Raw genomic sequence first — 19,346 nt, 5'->3', positions numbered from 1 at the left:
TTAGAGACTAGTTTGTTTTCCTTTTTTTAGTTCCTAACTAAAAAGTGTGCAGTTAGGTCTTTGATTTTAGCTCTTTCTTCCTTTTTAACATAGACTTTTAGGGCTATAAATTTCCCTCTCAGCAGTGCCTTTGCTGCATCCATAAGTTTTGATATATTGTGTTCTAATTTTCATTCATCTTGAGATATTTACTCATTTCTCTTGCAATTCCTTCTCTGACCCACTGATTGTTTAAGAGTGTGTTGTTTAACCTCCATGTATTTGTGAATTTTCCAGGTCTCCAGCTTATTGATTTCCAACTTCATTCTATTATGGTCATTGAAAGTGCTTTGAATAATTTCAGTCTTTTTTAATTTATTGAGACTTGTTTTGTGACCCATCATGTGTGGTCTGTCCTTGAGAATGATCCATGAGCACTTGAGAAGAATGTATATCCTGCTGTTTTGGAGTGCAATGTTCTACATATGTCTGTTAGGTCTAGTTCATTTATCTTATTATTCAAGTCCTCTTTTTCCTTATAGATCCTCTGTCCAGATGTTCCATCATTGATAAGAGGTGGCGTATTGAAGTCTACAAGTATTATTGTAGAGATAACTCTTTCTCCCTACAGTGTTGCCAGTGTTTGCTCATGTGTTTTGGGGTGTCCTGGTTATGTGCTTAAATACTTATAATTGTTATTTCTTCTTGGTAGTTTGCCCCTTTTATTAATATATAACATCCTTTTTTGTCTCTTATAATATTTTAGTATATAAAGTCCATTTTGTCCAATATATTATCACTACCCCAGCTCCACTTTAGTTACTGCTTGTGTGGAATATCTTTTTCCAGCTTTTCACTTTCAGCCTATTTGTATTTTTGTGTCTAAGTTGAGCCTCATGTAGGCAGCATATAGATGTATCATATTTTTGTATCTGTTCTTCCAATCTGTTTCTTTTGATTGGGATGTTTAATCCATTCACATTCAGTGTTATTACTGTAAAGGCAGTACTTACTTCTACCATTTTATCCTTTGGCGTTTATATGTCATATCTTGTTTTTTTCTCTCTTTTTACCCTCTTATTTAACCTTATTGATAATCTTGATTTCTACACTCTCCTCCAAGGCCTTCTCTCTTGTCTTTAAATCCCTCTGTCCTGTCTTTTCTTTTCAGCTTGCAGAACTCCCTTTAGTCTTTCTTGTAGGGCCAGTCTCTCACTAATGAACTTTCTCAGTTTCTGTTTATCTGTGAATATTTTAAACTCTTCCCCTTTTTTGAACTACATTTTTGCTGGATATAAAATTCATGACTGGCAGTGTTTCTCTCTCAGTATTGTAAATACATCATAACACTAATTTCCCACCTCCATGGTTTCTGATGAGAAATTGGCACTTAGTCTTATTGAGCATCGCTTGTATGTGGTGAATCGCTTTTGCTGCTTTCCGAATTCTCTATCTTTGACAGTTGACAATCTGATTAGTATGTGTCTTGGTGTAGGTCTAGTCGGATTTATCCTGTTTGGTGTATGTTGCGCCTGTTGGATATGTATATTCATGTCTTTCATAAAAGCTGGGAATTTTGGGGCCCTTATTTCTTAAATAATCTTTCTGCCCCTTTTCCCTTATCTTCTCTTTCTGGTATACCCCTTATGCATATGTTTGTGTACTTCATGCTGTCATTCAGTTCTCTGAGACCCTGCTCAATTTTTTTCCATTCTTTTCTCTATTTTTCCTTTTGTCTGTTTGATTTTGGATGTTCTGTCTCCTAGGTTGCTGATTCTTGTTCTGCCTTTTCAAATCTTCTGTTGTGTGCCTGTAACATATTTTTAATCTCATCTCTGGTACCTTTCATTGCCATAAGTTCTGTTATTTTTCTTTCCATGTTTTCAAATTCTTCTTTATGCTTACCCAGTGTCTTCTTAATATCCTTTAGCTCTTTGGCGATATTTTCCTTCATCTCCTTGAATTGATTTATTAGATTTGTTTGAACATCTTTAATTAGTTGTTCCAAATCCTGTGTCTCTTCTGACTTTTTAATTTGTTCCTTTACTAGGCCATATCTTCCTGTTCCTTAGTATGACTTGTAATGTTTTGCTGATATCTGGGCATCTGATTATCTTGATCAGATTATTCTGAAGGTCGGTTTCTCCCTCTTAGGCAGGATTTTGTTGTTGATTGGGTTTGTGTTAAGGCTCTTCTTTGACACTTGGTTCATAAGTATTTTCCAGCCAAAATAGGGCCAGGGACCCACACTAGGGATGCAGGCTAGTTCCAAAGGTCCCTGGAGAAAAGGTCAGGAAAAATTGTAGAAAACTTTTTATTCACCTGCACTTTCCTGGCTTTCCCAACAGATGGCATGCTTTGGCAATCTGTTCCCCACAGCCCTAAGAAGGCAGGGTGTTTATAGCCCTCCAGCAGCTCCACCTCTTACCCAGGTAGAAACAATAACATGGCAACATCATGACTGGCTAAATCAGTGGAACCCCAAAGTCTAAATTCACTGTGCAATAGCTGGATCAGTACCGGGCCATGTCCCTCTCTGTTCTTGGGGTGGTGGCCTTCTGCAGTTTTTCAGTCTCTCCATCCTGCTTTTCTCTGGATGCTGTGCAATACTCCCCTGGTCTCCAGAGCCCCCAGAACTGTTGTTTCGGACAATTTCTAATTGTCCACTCGCTGTTTTTGAAAGATGAGTGAGCCCTGCATCTCCTAGTTCCACCATCTTCCCAGAAGTTCCTCTGGTCTATAATATTTTTTAAGTGTATCTCTTAGTATAGTGGGGTTTTTTTTCTTGTTGTTACTCTAGTATTACATGATATGTACATAATTTATCACTCTCTACTGATATTGTCATTTTACCAGTTTGAATGAACTATACTTTACTTTATATCTCTTAACCTCCCCTATTTATAATTGTCTTAGATATGTCCTCTACATACATTTAGAATCATGTCAGACAGTGTTATTATTTTCACTTTAACCATCAAACATAATTTAGAAAACCCAAGAGAAGAAGGAAAGTCTATTATACTAACCCATATTTTTGTTTACCTTATTGTTTTTTCTTTCCTGATATTCCAAGTTTCTTTCTGTTTTCTTTTCCTTTCTCATTCTTTGTGGGGTTTTTTTTACAAGCACTCCCATTACCCTCCTCTCTGTAGCCCTCCCCAACCTCGAATCTGCTTTCTATCTCCACAGATTTGCTAGTTCTAATCATCTCTTATAAGTGATATCATACAATTTTTGTCACTATGTGCCTTGCTTATTCACTGAGCATAGTATTTTTCTAAGTCCTTCCATGTTGCAGCATGTCTCATAACTTCATTCTTTCTTATAAATAATACTCTATTGTGTGATGTACGACATTTTGTTGATCCATTCTTTTGTAGAAGGACACTTGGGTTGTTGTTTCCACTTTTTGACTATTGTGAATAATGCTGCTATAAATACTGGTACACAGGTATCTGTTTTTACTCTCCTTGGATTTATACTTAAAAGTAAAATTCCCAGGTCATATGGTAATTCTATGTTGAATTGTTTGCGGAACTGCCATATTGCTTTCTACAGTGACTAGACTATTTTACATTGCTATAACAATGCACTAGAGTTCCAATTTCTCCACATCCTGTCCAACACTTATTTTCCATTTTTTTAGTAATAGCCACCCTTGTGGGTATGACATCATATCACGTTGTAGTTTTGATGTGCATTTCTCTAGTCATTAGTGTTGTTGATCATCTTCTTATGTATTTATTGGCCATTTGTATATCTTCTTCAAAGAAATGTCTCTTCAAGTCCTTTCTTTAGCCATTCTATCAGGGTAGATCTGCTAGCAACATATTCTCATACTTTCCTTTCATCTGAGAATGCCTTAATTTTCCTTCATTCCTGAAGGATATTTTCACTGAATGTTGGATTCTGGGTTGATAGTTCTTTTCTTTCAGCACTTGGAAAATATTGTCCTTCTGTCCTCCATGGTTTCTGATGAGAGTCTCACTATCATTCTGATTGTTTTTTTCCTGTAATTAAGGTGTCATTTTTTTCTCTGGCACTTTTCAAAGCTTTTTCTTTGTCTTTAGTTTTCAGATATGTCATTATGATTTTTCTTGCAAGGATTTATTTGGGTTTATCTTGTTTGCGATTTGCTCAACTTCTTAAATCTATAGGTCTGTGTCTTTTGCCAGATTTGGGAAGTTTTTACCCATTATTTCTTCTAGTACCTTTTGGCTCCCCATCTTGTCCTCCTTCCAAGACTCTCGTAACTCGTAGGTTTCTCTAAGGTGCTGTCCAGTTTTTTTTTTTTCTTTAGTCCATATTTTCTCTATACATTTTAGTCTATATTTTCAACTTAGTTAATTTCTTTTGTTCCATTTTTCAGCTCAGTGATTCTTTCCTCTGTCCCTCCATTCTGCTATGAGCCCATCCACTGAACTTTTTATTTTGGTTATTGTTTTTGTCAGCTTTAACATTTCCATTTGATTCTTCTGTTTCTTTGCTGACACTTCCTATTTCTTTGCTGAGGCTCTCTATTCTTTCATTTGTTTCAAACATTTTCATAATTGCTCACTGAACAATTTTTATCATGGCTACTTTTTAAAAATCTTTTTCACATAATTCTAATATCTTAATTATCTCGTCATCATCTATTGACTTTTTTCACTGTTTGAGATCTTCTCGATTCTTGGTATGACAGGTGATTTTCATATTTTCGTATTGCATTGAGACTGGATCTTATTTAAACCCTCCATTTTAGCTGGCTTTTTTCTGGCACTGTTGTCACAGGGAAGGAGGGCAGGGGGCATTGCCTTATTACTGCCAAGTGGGGATAGAAGTCCAGATTCCCTACTTGGCTTCGGTTAACACCCTGGTGGTAGTCCTTATTACTGCCAAGCAGAGGTAGAAGTGGCTTTGCTACTTCTGGGTGACAATAAGTCCTTACTTTCCCAGGAGGCTTCCTCTCACACCACCCCAGTGGTAGTGGGAGAAGGACCTCGTTACTGCCAGGTAGAGGTAGAAGTCCAGGCTCCCTGCATGGTCTCTACTGAAAACACAGAGGGGACCTTTCTACCAACCAGCAGGGTCCTACTTAGCCTTTTCTTTTCTTTTCTTTTCTTTTTTTTTTTTTCTTTTTTCTTTTCTTTTTTTTCCCAAATCTTCAAAATAGTTTTATTCTGCATTTTTAGTATAAAAAAATCCACAAGTTAAGTGCACCACAGTGTATAGAGAGACATATAATGCTGAACTTCCATAACAGTCAGTGGTACAGTCAAACATCACATGTACAGAATACAAATTTAGGTTAACTGAAATTATAAGATAAAATAAAATCCAATTTCAGAAGATAAAAATCAAAATATTAAGGATCCTTCAAATATTCTTAACCCTAAATGAGACTTCACCAGACTTAAGTCATTTTGTAGTGAGGCATTTACAGTATGACCCCATTGACCCAGCTTAGGAAGTCCTAGGAGCCATGAGTGGCTGCATCAGGCACTCTGACAATAAATGGTAACCAATTTTTGATGTGAAAACTCCACTTAATTTTGCTCTAAAGTCACCGGGCTTTCGAAAGGCATCCTCCTCCTTCCCACTCATATTTTAAACAAGCTGTTGTTTACCATACAGTTTGCACTGACATGAGCTCAGTTTTTCTGGCACCAAAGCAAATTTGGGTTACATTCTTGTATGCAGAGGCAACCTATGAGAAGGGTCCAAAAGGCACCCTCTACTTTTCCTGAGGAGATGCAAAAGCAGAAGTAATGAGGTCTGTGCTTGGGGCACAGAGGGGTTTTCAGAGGATCCTTGTGAATGACTAGTTAAAAGATGACAAGTGGGGTGAAATGCAAAGAGAGAAAAAATTTATTCTGACTGGTTTCTGTCCGGCACCATTGCTTCAATGTAGATTGGTGAGAGAGAATGGAATATTGTGGTTAGGAGTGGGACATGGGGCAAAGGATGGAAAGGAAAATGCAGACAACTAATGCATGTCATTTATAACAAGTAATATAAATCAAAGACTTAAGGAGATTAAAGACGAATAAGAATAATTTGGCAATTTTAATTCTTAGAAGATCAAAGTTCGCTCCAAACCTAATGTGATGTTTTATTACTAAAAGCAAAGACCAATAAGATACAGTATTACTTCAGAGGAATTAAAGGAAGATCCTTAGGGTTGCTCCACCCACATTTTATGAATGGATACCTCCCCTACCTCAAATGCTTTAGAGAGATACTGCTACCATTACATATGGTTCCTTATTAAGTCTGAAAGGTGCCTGAAAGTTTGGGCACCAGAAAGATACCCCAACAACATGTGTCTAAACTGCAACTTCAGGTTAATATGACTAAAGCTGTTACACTGTGAGAAATGCCGAAGGTATGTGATGTCTTTCCCAGCACAGAGGTGTCCTTGGTTCCTCACTAGATGGTATAGCCACCATCTGAGTTTCCCTTCTGCTGAGTCACAAGGACATTGGCTCCCTGCAAGACTGCAAGCTGAGCAGCTTTGGTAGGGCATCCAGGGTGTGGAAGAGGAATGTTGCCTGCAGTAGCCCCAGCGCTAAATCTGGCGCCTGCGTCATACATATCCTCCTTCTACCAGCAATGCTGAACCGGGTGGATAGATGGGACCAACTGATTAATAGGCCATGGGGATTGTGGAACCTAAAGGTCCAACCACCACAGACTGCGCCATGGGAAGATACAGTGAGGTGCCAGGAAATGCAATTGACATAGTAGGGACTGTAGCAGCCCCTTGGTGCTCAAAACTTGGACAGTACAGCTCTGAGTAAGCAGATGGAGCATAGGGTGGTGCCTGAGGAAGATGCAAGGTCTGAGGGTACACTGGATTCCCAGGAGGCTGCACAGGGTAGACTGGCAGTGTTGAATATTGACCTTTGCTATTCATGGTGGCTGCAAGTCCCATTTGGATTGGCGTCGTGGACAGTTATTTTTTTTGTCCTTTTCCTGTTTGGAGTCACTTCCGTGTCACATGATGATCCATGTACCAGCGTCACTCAACCCCCCTGCCCTACTTAGCTTTTTCTGACACAATCACCACAGGGGTTACAGCCTTGTGAGGGTAAAAGTATAGGATCCCCACTTGGCCTTTGCTGGGGGAACCGTAGGAACAAGATCACAGTTTTTTTCTGTGGGGTGAGCCATTACCTTCTAAAAACCTTTTGTCTCGTTAGGCTGCCTCTTTCCTGGTCTTTTGGCTAGAGAGAGCCGGCTTTTTATTGGGGCTGTTTGTGTCTGCACCTATGACTCATTGATATTTCCAGATCGCTGGCTTCTTCATTTCCAAGTCTGGGATATTTTGAAACAAAAAGAAAACCCAAAGAAGTCTCCACCTTTCAGTTTTCTTATATTTGTTTTATATATAACATCCACAGAGATTTTTAGTTATACTTAGCAGGAGGAATAAGGAAAAGTCTACTCAGTCTTTCCAGAGGTAAAACTCTCTCCTAATAAATATTTAATAACTAAAATAAACTTGGAAATATATAGGATAAGGATGTTTTCTAAATGGCTAATTAAAGTTTTTATATACTCACAGGTTGGCTTTTAGAACACTAGTAAGAAAATACAGTTGTGATCTGTGTTATACACCAATGATAGTTGCTGCTGATTTTGTCAAATCTATAAAGGCCAGAGACAGTGAATTCACCACAAACCAAGGTATGTGAAATCCATAGTTCGCTGATTTTGTAAAACTTTAAAAAAGAAAAAAAGAAACACCTCAACTATTTCATCTAATCAGACACAACACAATTCAGGGGTTTTATTTGAAACTTTTTGGTTTACAGGTCTCACTCCACATACAAAGTCACTTGTTTTTCTTTCAAAATAGAAATGAATCCTGTAATCAATATGATTTTACTAAGTGCCTATTTTACCAAGCGAATTATTAGTGATATGCAAAATGTAAGGTCAGCCTTTCTTAAGGCCCCTTACCTCTCCCCTGGACTATTAGTATGGATTCCTATTTCACTGTCTCTCTTTCTAATTACCCTCCAAACAGCTGAAAGTGACCTTTCTAAATTGTAAATTTGATCAAATCTCTTTCCTGCTTGAAATTTTCTTGGACTTCTCATTGTCAAAGCAGTGGTTCTCATAGTGTAGTCCCCAAACCAGCAGCATCAGTACTATCATTAGAAATGGAAATTTTCAGGCCCCACCCCAGACCTACTGAAAGAAATTCCTCATATTGACAAGCCCTCCAGGTTATTCTGATGCTAGTTCAAAGTTGAGAACCACTGGCCTAAGGAATAAAATTCTAGCATCTGAGGATAATATATAAAGTCCTTCATAATCTAGCCTCTGAATTACCTCTTCTGCAATCTTACCTCCCCTTTGTTCTTTCCACATCCTACCCACTTTATTCCTCAAAAATACTGAATTATTTTTAGGTCCCTGAACATGCCCAGCTTCCTCACATGTCTCTACCTGGAATACTTTCCCAATAATATCTGTCCCCCAGCTCCCCAGCTCTGTGGCAAACTGCAGCTCCATGCTTCTTAATCCAGACCTGACTTTCCTAATCATCCTCCACTCATGCCCTGCCTTTTAAACACAGGCTCTTCATCTTTGCACTTAATCATACTATATTATAATTTCCTCTTTTTTTTTTTTTTTTTTAATTCAGTTTTATTGAAATATATTCACAAACCATACAGTCATCCATGGTATACAATCAACTGTTCACAGTATGATCATATAGTTATGCGTTCATCACCACAATCTATTTCTGAACATTTTCCTTACATCAGAAAGAATCAGAATAAGAATAAAAAATAAAAGTGAAAAGAGAATACCCAAACCATCCCCCCATCCCACCCTATTTGTCATTTAGTTTTTACTCCCATTTTTCTACTGATTTTTTTTCAATTTTTTAACTTTGTTTATCAAAAAATTAAAAACAAACAGGCAAACAACAACCAAAAAAACCCCACAACATTTCAAACAAAGCAATGGATTAAGGAAAACAAATAACCTAAAATAACTACTTTGCTTCCAATATGTTCCTACCATACCCCAAGAAAATTAATAAACCATGTCCAAACAGAGGAGTAAGAAAAACAAATCATCTAAAATAACTACATTGCTTCCAACATGTTCCTTCCATACCCCAAGAAAATTAACAACCCCTAAGAAAACAAAGGAATAAGAGAAAAAAAAAACCTAAAATAACTCTATTGCTTCCAACTTGATCTTACTATATCCAAGAAAGTTTACAAACCATAATCATTCCTGAGCATTCCCATAACATTGAGATTACCCTCCATAGTTTATCTGTTCTTATTAGATTATCATTCCCCCTCCACTAATTGGTATCTCTAGGTCCCCTACATTCTACAGTATAAAACATTGTACATTTTTCACAGAATTCACATTAGTGGTAGCATACAATATCTCTCTTTTTGTGCCTGGCTTATTTTGCTCAGCATTATGTCTTTTTTTTTTTTTTTTTTAATATTCATTTTATTGAGATATATTCGTATACCACGCAGTCATACAAAACAAATCGTACTTTCGATTGTTCACAGTACCATTACATAGTTGTACATTCATCACCCTAATCAATCCCTGACACCTTCATTAGCACACACACAAGAATAACAAGAATAATAATTAGAGTGAAAAAGAGCAATTGAAGTAAAAAAGAACACTGGGTACCTTTGTCTGTTTGTTTCCTTCCCCTATTTTTCTACTCATCCATCCATAAACTAGACAAAGTGGAGTGTGGTCCTTATGGCTTTCCCAATCCCCTTGTCACCCCTCATAAGCTACATTTTTATACAACTGTCTTCGAGATTCATGGGTTCTGGGTTGTAGTTTGATAGTTTCAGGTATCCACCACCAGCTACCCCAATTCTTTAGAACCTAAGAAGGGTTGTCTAAAGTGTGCGTAAGAGTGCCCACCAGAGTGACCTCTCGGCTCCTTTTGGATTCTCTCTGCCACTGAAGCTTATTTCATTTCCTTTCACGTCCCCCTTTTGGTCAAGAAGATGTTCTCCGTCCCACGATTCCGGGTCTACATTCCTCCCCGGGAGTCATATTCCACGTTGCCAGGGAGATTCACTCCCCTGGGTGTCTGATCCCACGTAGAGGGGAGGGCAGTGATTTCACCTTTCAAGTTGGCTTAGCTAGAGAGACAGGGCCACATCTGAGCAACAAAGAGGCATTCGGGAGGAGGCTCTTAGGCACAACCATAGGGAGGCCTAGCCTCTCCTTTGCAGCAACCGTCTTCCCAAGGGTAAAACCTGTGGTAGAGGGCTGAACCCATCAAACCACCAGTCCCCTATGTCTGTGGTCATGTTAGCAACCATGGAGGTGGGGTAGGCAAATACCCCTGCATTCTCCACAGGCTCCTCAAGGGGGCACTACATCTTTTTTTTTTTCCTTGTTTTTTTTTTTTTAACTTTCCCTTCTTTTTTAAATCAACTGTATGAAAAAAAAGTTAAAAAGAAAACAAACATACAATAAAAGAACATTTCAAAGAGACCATAAGAAGGGAGTAAGAAAAAGACAACTAACCTAAGATAACTGCTTAACTTCCAACATGTTCCTACTTTACCCCAAGAAAGTTACCTAATATAGCAACATTTCTGTGAACTTGCTCCTACTATATCCATCAGAAATTCACAGACCATAGTCATTCCTGGGCATCCCCAGAACGTTAAAAAGCTTATCTGTTCTTCTTGGATTATTGTTCCCCCTTCCTTAATTGCTCTCTATTGCTAGTTCCCCTACATTCTACATTATAAGCCATTTGTTTTACATTTTTCAAAGTTCACATTAGTGGTAGCATATAATATTTCTCTTTTTGTGCCTGGCTTATTTCGCTTGGCATTATGTCTTCAAGGTTCATCCATGTTGTCATATGTTTCACGAGATCGTTCCTTCTTACTGCTGCGTAGTATTCCATCGTGTGTATATACCACATTTTATTTATCCACTCATCTGTTGAAGGACATTTGGGTTGTTTCCATCTTTTGGCAATTGTGAATAATGCTGCTATGAACATTGGCGTGCAGATATCTGTTCGTGTCACTGCTTTCCGATCTTCCGGGTATATACCGAGAAGTGCAATCGCTGGATCGAATGGTAACTCTATATCTAGTTTTCTAAGGAACTGCCAGACTGACTTCCAGAGTGGCTGAACCATTATACAGTCCCACCAACAGTGAATAAGAGTCCCAATTTCTCCACATCCCCTCCAGCATTTGTAGTTTCCTGTTTGTTTAATGGCAGCCATTCTAACCGGTGTTAGATGGTATCTCATTGTGGTCTTAATTTGCATCTCTCTAATAGCTAGTGAAGCTGAACATTTTTTCATGTGTTTCTTGGCCGTTTGTATTTCCTCTTCAGAGAACTGTCTTTTCATATCTTTTGCCCATTTTATAATTGGGCCGACTGTACTATTGTCATTGAGTTGTAGGATTTCTTTGTATATGCAAGATATCAGTCTTTTGTCAGATACATGGTTTCCAAAAATTTTTTCCCATTGAGTTGGCTGCCTCTTTACCTTTTTGAGAAATTCCTTTGAGGTGCAGAAACTTCTAAGCTTGAGGAGTTCCCATTTATCTATTTTCTCTTTTGTTGCTTGTGCTTTGGGTGTAAAGTCTAGGAAGTGGCCGCCTAATACAAGGTCTTGAAGATGTTTTCCTACATTATCTTCTAGGAGTTTTATGGTACTTTCTTTTATATTGAGATCTTTGGTCCATTTTGAGTTAATTTTTGTGTAGGGGGTGAGGTAGGGGTCCTCTTTCATTCTTTTGGATATGGATATCCAACTCTCCCAGCCCCATTTGTTGAAAAGACCATTATGACTCAGTTCAGTGACTTTGGGGGCCTTATCAAAGATCAGTCGGCCATAGATCTGAGGGTCTATCTCCGAATTCTCAATTCGATTCCATTGATCTATATGTCTATCTTTGTGCCAGTACCATGCTGTTTTGGCAACTGTGGCTTTATAATAAGCTTCAAAGTCAAGGAGTGTAAAGTCCTCCCACTTCATTTTTCTTTTTTAGAGTGTCTTTAGCAATTCGAGGCATCTTCCCTTTCCAAATAAATTTGTTAACTAGCTTTTCCAAGTCTGCAAAGTAGGTTGTTGGAATTTTGATTGGGATTGCATTGAATCTGTAGATGAGTTTGGGTAGAATTGACATCTTAATGACATTTAGTCTTCCTATCCATGAACATGGAATATTTTTCCATCTTTTAAGGTCCCCTTCTATTTCTTTTAGTAGAGTTATGTAGTTTTCTTTGTATAGGTCTTTTACATCTTTGGTTAAGTTGATTCCTAGGTACTTGATTTTTTTAGTTGCTATTGAAAATAGTATCTTTTTCCTGAGTGTCTCTTCAGTTTGTTCATTTCTAGCATATAGAAACATTACGGACTTATGTGCATTAACCTTGTATCCCGCTACTTTGCTAAATTTATTAGCTCTAGTAGCTGTATCGTCGATTTCTCAGGGTTTTCTAGATATAAGATCATATCATCTGCAAACAATGACAGTTTGACTTCTTCTTTTCCAATTTGGATGCCTTTTATTTCTTTGTCTTGCCGGATTGCCCTGGCTAGCACTTCCAGCACAATGTTGAATAACAGTGGTGACAGCGGGCATCCTTGTCTTGTTCCTGATCTTAGAGGGAGGGCTTTCAGTCTCTCACCATTGAGTACTATGCTGGCTGTGGGTTTTTCATATATGCTCTTTATCATGTTGAGGAAGTTTCCCTCAATTCCTACCTTTTGAAGTGTTTTTATCAAAAACGGATGTTGGATTTTGTCAAATGCTTTTTCAGCATCTATTGAGATGATCAATTGATTTTTCCCTATAATTTCCTCTTTATATGCCTGTCTCTCCCACTGGACTATGGGCTTCTTAGGGTTGAAGCTAGTTCTTGTTAGATTGTATCTTCAGCATCTAACATAGTGTTGAAAATATATTAGAGCAATAACTGGTTGTTAAATTGAAATTCTATAACTTTACTGAGTTACAAAGGGTAAAAGCACCTGACATCCTCATAAAGGAAAATCAAATTCTCCTTTTATAATTCTGTGAATTAGTGGATTGCCGTAGATCCTTAGTCAGTGTAACTAGATAATGCCTAGAAATCTGCATTTTGACAAGGACACAGTATTCTCATGCAGGTAGTCCTCAGAAACACTGTAAGAAATGCTAACATTCATATATCCAAAGTTTATAACACTAACCAAAGACAAAAAAATCTGTTATTTAAAATCTGATACATTTGGATATATTAAAATTTAAAACTTTTATAAACTTTTATTTGTAACAAAAGATCACAAATAACAAATATAACTGGAAAAATATAACATGCTGGCAGGGCTAATTTATTTGTTTTGTATATTTTTAAATTACAGTAAGAAAGAAAGGAACAAACAATAAAAAACTGCTCTTTGAAAAATTTGCCAAGACTGAAAAGAGAGCACACAAATAAAAACATACAAATGTTGGATATACAGTGTAGGATAGGCTGTGAGGAAACAAAAACTTTCATCCATATTGGTAGAAGTCTATATTGGGTAAACTCTTTTGGAAGATAATTTTGTAATATCTATCAAAATGTTAAGTGCCTGTATCTAACAGTTACACTGTTAGGAATTTAACCTATAAATATACTTGCAATACTTGTATTGTTTGCAAGAGCCACAAATGAAAAACTCTGGAAGTCCATTATGTGATCCATACATACTATTTTATGCATATTATACATTCAGTGAAATACTAGCTACTGAAATGAATAAAATAGGTCTGAGAGTTCGCCTAGATACATCATTAAGTGGCAGGAAATAAAAGTAGTAGACATAGCAGTGTATATAGAAGGTTCCCATTTGTTTAAATTTTACAGGTATATACAAAAAAATTGTTGTGAAAGGTAAAAATAAAGTAATTCTTACCTTTGGGCAGAGAGTCTGTAAAGAGTGTGCGAAGGAGACTTTTATTGATTTTACCCCCTTTTTCTCTGTTTGAATTTTTACTAAATGTAAATTGCTTTTAATTTAAAATGTTTAAAATTATTTTAAAGCTGTCTTATTTGAACAGGTGCTTCTTAGACTAAAAAGTAGTTAATGTAATTTTATCCTGTACAAACATTATAATTTGGTAAAATTTGTGCATGTGTGTGTAAATGTTTTTTTTCCTGTGAATTTTAATCATGAGGTATTCATTTTATTAGGTGATTGCCCTTTGATTGTTCAGTTTGCTGCTAATGATGCAAGACTTTTATCTGATGCTGCCTGTATAGTCTGTCCTTATGCGAATGGAATAGACATTAACTGTGGTTGCCCTCAGAGGTAAAGTTCAAAGAAGTTGGAAGAATTTTTTAAAAGATTAGGAAAAAACTCTTTGTGAACATGGTAAACTATCTTTCTGGTCTTCCAAAAATTAAAAAGGAGGGAAAATAGATTTTAAGCACTGGAAACTTAAATAGAAAGTAACAAAAAAGTATAAGAAAAATTTATGTAGGATCATAACTGCAAAGATATTTCCTGATGGCTAAACCATGTATAGACCCGTGACAAGTGTTTCATCTCACTTCACCATTAAAATTTGTATATGTGAATGTGCTTTGACCCTTTTCCATAAGTAGTTATGTGAAAATCAGATATTTATAGCAATCCCTAAAATTTATTTTTACTCCTGGGTCAGAGATTCATTCCTGCTCTAAAATCTGCGATTCTATGATTTGGGAGCTAGCCATATGTTTTCTCCTTATTTATTTCCCTTATAAAAACAACTTTTTATAATCACTTTTTATTTCTATACCACAGTATTTGGTTGGGTTTCAGTAACTGGGTGTTCATAGGATGTACTTAATTTGACAATAATATCCCTATCTTACTGGCATGTGGCACTGTACTAAATTATCTATCAATAATTTTAAATGTTTTGAAAAAATAAAATCAAGTTCTTATGAAAAGCATAATCCAAATCAGATTAAACATATTTTTATACTCATTAGGAGAATTTAATAAGCTGTTTGCTGGTATTGGAATGCTGTAAGCCAAAAATGACTTTCTACTGTTGAGAGTAATAAACCCCTTGTTATGTACAATAAATATCAAATTTGGAATTAAGTAAATCTGATGTAGTTGCAATTAATTTCAAACATCTAAATCAATTTTGGATGAATGAATTTAATTTTAATTTTCTCACTTGCCAATGAAAACCATTTCCCCTAAGTACTTTTTGATCTGGGAACATGTTTTCCTAATCTCAAGTTAATCTGATCTGCTTAGAAATGATGGATCTATGAATTTTTTTAAATGTTTCTATTCCAGATCTCTAGATAGAGAGATAGATGCACTTAGATGGCAGCACTTCCATTTAGATTTTTATGTTCTCTTCCAGCTATTTACAATTCATATTTTGTTCTGTTTGCTTTATAAAGGTGGGCAATGGCAGAAGGTTATGGGGCTTGCTTAATAAATAAGCCAGAGCTTATTCAAGATATGGTGAAACAAGTAAAAAATCAAGTGGAAAACCCCAGATTTTCAGTGTCTATTAAAATAAGGTAAAATAAAAGATACTACTCTATTAAGATAGTCCATTACTTAGGAAATAAAAGAATATTCTTTAGGGTAGAGGGAGTCTGTCCTAAACAAATTAATAACTGATTTATGGAAATACTGAAATAAGACATTAGTAAATATATATAGACAGAATTTTTATTTATAATCCAGAAGAACTTTATCTTTGTGTTTTTTAACAAAAATTAAAACATGTCTATTATTAAAAACTTTCCCCAAAAGAAATCCTCAACTTTTTCCATATGCTATTTAATTAATGCTAAGAAACAATCCTGATTCTTATCCTGATGTTGCCAGTAGTGAAGTAGCTGAAGTCTTTAAGTGGGAAGTAATCCCTAAATGAAACCTAGTTCTGATAGTGGCATGAAATGAAAATATGATATAACAAAGCTCATTAAATAATGTATTCCATGAAATATGTTAATTAGTTTATATTTTTTAGCCTTAAGATTTGTGTGCTGTGAACAGACAGATATAATTTTGGAATTACAGGATCCATGATGACCTTACAAGAACTGTAGATCTTTGTCGAAAGGCTGAAGCAACAGGAGTTTCCTGGATTACAGTCCATGGAAGAACTGTTGAAGAAAGACATCAGCCAGTCCACTATGATGCCATTAAAATAATTAAGGAAAATTTGTCTATACCTGTAATTGCTAATGGAGACATCAAAAGCTTAAAAGAAGCAGAAAATGTGTGGCAAATTACTGGAACAGATGGTAAGAAATATGTACTTGAGTTTCTTATTTTTTAATTAGCCAAGAGAAGTGGGGGTAGGGAGTTAATGTGATTTTCATTATTATTGTTTAACACTGAGCCATATTTTCCCACTGATTTAAGCTGAGCAACTTATTAAAATGCCATTAACTCTTGTACTTTGGAAAATAGATTATTTTAACTGGGGCAAATGAATTCAATTACTTTTCTGCCACCATCATATTCAGTGACCAAGTATCTTATACAGAGCATATTAGTAAAATGGGGTACCTAGAACAGAAATAAGAGTTAATGAACTCAAGAAGTGGTCATAGAACCTAGACTTTTACGCAGTTTCATTACTCCTTTAAATTTTTTGCATACGAGGTCCTATGATACTATTCCTAGATGGGAGAATGCAGATAAACTTAACTTTAAGCAAACCCAATTTATGACTATCTGGATTTATACTAAAGAAAAATTAAGGATTAATTAATATAGAAGACTTTTTTAGTAAAGAAGAATTCACAGGAAAAAGTATTTTAAGTACACTTGAACTTTCTTAGTTTACAAAAAATACCAAAATAAATTGTTTTGTAATTGTATTAAACAGACTAATATAATAGAGATATTATGAAACTTTGTAATAATACCGTATTTTTAATATCCTCAGTTCATTACATTGACTTTGACCTGATAGCCATGGATTATTAATGTACGGATAAATGTGGTATGCTTTAATTTGTAGGTGTGATGGTTGCAAGAGGACTCCTAGCAAATCCAGCCATGTTTGCTGGATATGAGGAAACCCCACTGAAATGCATCTGGGACTGGGTTGACATTGCTCTTGAACTTGGAACACCTTATATGTGTTTTCATCAACATTTAATGTACATGATGGAAAAGATAACTTCAAGGCAGGAAAAAAGGGTATTTAATGCTTTGTCAAGCACATCAGCAGTTTTAGATTACCTTACAGACCATTATGGCATTTGACTGGACTTTCTAAATTATTTTCATATATACTTTATTTTATCCTACAATGAAAGCACACAAGCATACATCTTAGTTTTCACTTTAAATCAGTGGTTCTCAAACTTTAATATAAAAACAGTTTCCTGGGGAGCATTTTTAAAAATCATACCTAGACCCCACCCTCATAGATTCTGATTTAGTTGATCTAGGAGAGCTACATGTTTAAAGAAGATCCCAGGTGATTCAAACATCCTGGTCATACTGGGTCCAAACATTGACAAACACTGCTCTGAATCCTATTATGTTTTGGGGTGAAAAAAGTGAGAACTGCTGCACTTTTTTCCCTAAAGGAACCATATTTTTTAATTTTTAAATAAAACTTATTTTAATACTAAGTATACATTATATAGTATCTATAAATTAATGAGATGTGTATTTTTAATTAAGTAAAGAGAAGTGGCAGAACAAACGCTAACATCATATAAAATGAAGAGGAACCTGAGATTCGACATAGAATTGCATTCAGGACTTAGATTAAAAAATCAAATTGGAAAATGAAACTGGTACTTCCTAATTGAATTTCACACCTCACAGTATTTGTTTTAAATGTAACTGAACTTAATTAGACATGATGATTTCTATCGTTTAAAACTGAGATGCCGTGAAGCTCTTTAAATGACATTAAATTTGGTACATTTCAAGGCTTCCAGAAGGCTTGAGAGCTTGATAAATATACCATATCTGATAATGCGAAAATTAACAGCAGTCCCTTGCATCTTAAGTATAAAAATTTGGTCACTAATCTGAAGATGAGTATAGTCTTGAAATACTGTTTCCTAAAGAATAGTAACCAGGTTTTATTTTTTATTTAAAAACTTAATTTTCATACCCTGTTTTAGTGATGTTATTTTTATGCCTCCCAGCAACTGATGATTTTCGTTTTAAAGTTCCATGATTTAGGAATGTTATTAATAGAATTGTGTTATTGGTGAATGTGTCAATACAGGAATTAAGTATGTCACATTGAAATAAAACAGTTCCATAATTAAGATCTTTGTCTACAATAATAAAATGAAAAATTTTATTATATGATAATTATCTAAGAATGCTTAATTCAAGAGTTTTGGATATATTAAATGAATCAGTTGTATCATAAGCTCTGTGCTGCCATATTTTTTCTTAGGCACATTCACAGTGCTTTCACTTTTCAGTTAATTTATTTTCAAAGGTAACTGGCTTTTTCATTTGATATGAATAGTATAGAAACAAATAGGAAGCTATGGTCAAAACTTAAGTCATTTTTATGTTTATAAATTAACTCTGAAGTTAGTCATATTAGTGTGAACACAGCAACACCATTAGAGAAAGTTGTGTAATGTTTTGAAGGAACCAATGTCTAATTTTTTTATTTTAAAAAAAATTCCTTATGGTTATTTTATGTTCAGTCTTTCTTATACATGTTATCAAATATACTTGAGAGAAAATGAGATAAAGCATCAACTTAAATGTTTTTATATTCTCTCTTTATCTCTTTATGTTCAACATTTGTTTAATATTCCCCCAAATAATAATATTCCACTGAAGGATGGTACTTTGATTTGCATTCCTGATATTTGTCAATATTGGGGGGTGGGGGAGATCTTAATAATTTGAGTGTATTCACACAATTTGAAAGCCTGGAAAAAAAGTATTTGGAAAAATATACCCATTCCCCACCCACATTGCTTTCCTTTCCTCCCAGACCCCAAACATTACCCTAAGGTTCAGTGGCTTCTTCCCAGGCTATGGACGAGAACCAAAAGACTTAAAAAAGAGTATGTGCTGTGACACTACAGACTGTCCTATATTCTCTATACAAAATGCTGTACAACTACCCAAACCTGGCCTTTCCATTTATATATAGCTTAACTCTGGGCAGTGAACGGTTCCCACCACAAAGAGAGCTACAAAAATAACATAACTAACTGGAAAGAAGAGCATTTTAAACACCTTCACTGTATTTACACCATCCTATCTAACCCCTGCGGCATTCCTTCTTCCTGGATTCGTTGAGGCTCATCCAAAAATATTAACCCACCGTTCCCACCTAAAACACACTTCCCTATCATGGTGAAGCCCGCGTTCCTGAAGAAGTCGCACT

The 19,346-nt window shown here is 35.7% G+C and overlaps 1 protein-coding gene and 1 pseudogene across 3 annotated transcripts in view; one reads left to right on the top strand and one right to left on the bottom strand.

Moving 5' to 3' along the window:
• DUS4L (dihydrouridine synthase 4 like) overlaps window positions 1-18,737 on the top strand; it is a 33,068-nt gene extending 14,331 nt beyond the window's left edge. The window contains exons 3-7 of one of the 3 annotated variants that reach the window (XM_037836389.1): window positions 7,515-7,653; window positions 14,182-14,299; window positions 15,397-15,519; window positions 16,028-16,254; window positions 16,980-18,737. In XM_037836389.1, the coding sequence (XP_037692317.1) occupies window positions 7,515-7,653; window positions 14,182-14,299; window positions 15,397-15,519; window positions 16,028-16,254; window positions 16,980-17,227 (855 nt within the window). In that variant the 3' untranslated portion in view covers window positions 17,228-18,737. The remainder of the gene's footprint in view (window positions 1-7,514; window positions 7,654-14,181; window positions 14,300-15,396; window positions 15,520-16,027; window positions 16,255-16,979) is intronic. The other 2 variants (XM_037836388.1, XM_037836390.1) reach the window with 2 other exon arrangements.
• Window positions 6,394-6,880, bottom strand: LOC119534250 (annotated as a pseudogene).
• Window positions 18,738-19,346: the final 609 nt, after the last annotated feature.

The sequence above is a fragment of the Choloepus didactylus genome, chromosome 5 (genome assembly GCF_015220235.1).
Source record: "Choloepus didactylus isolate mChoDid1 chromosome 5, mChoDid1.pri, whole genome shotgun sequence".
Classification (NCBI taxonomy): domain Eukaryota; kingdom Metazoa; phylum Chordata; class Mammalia; order Pilosa; family Megalonychidae; genus Choloepus; species Choloepus didactylus.
Note: the sequence above shows the minus strand (reverse complement) of the source record. Positions and strands in the feature narration are given on the sequence as shown.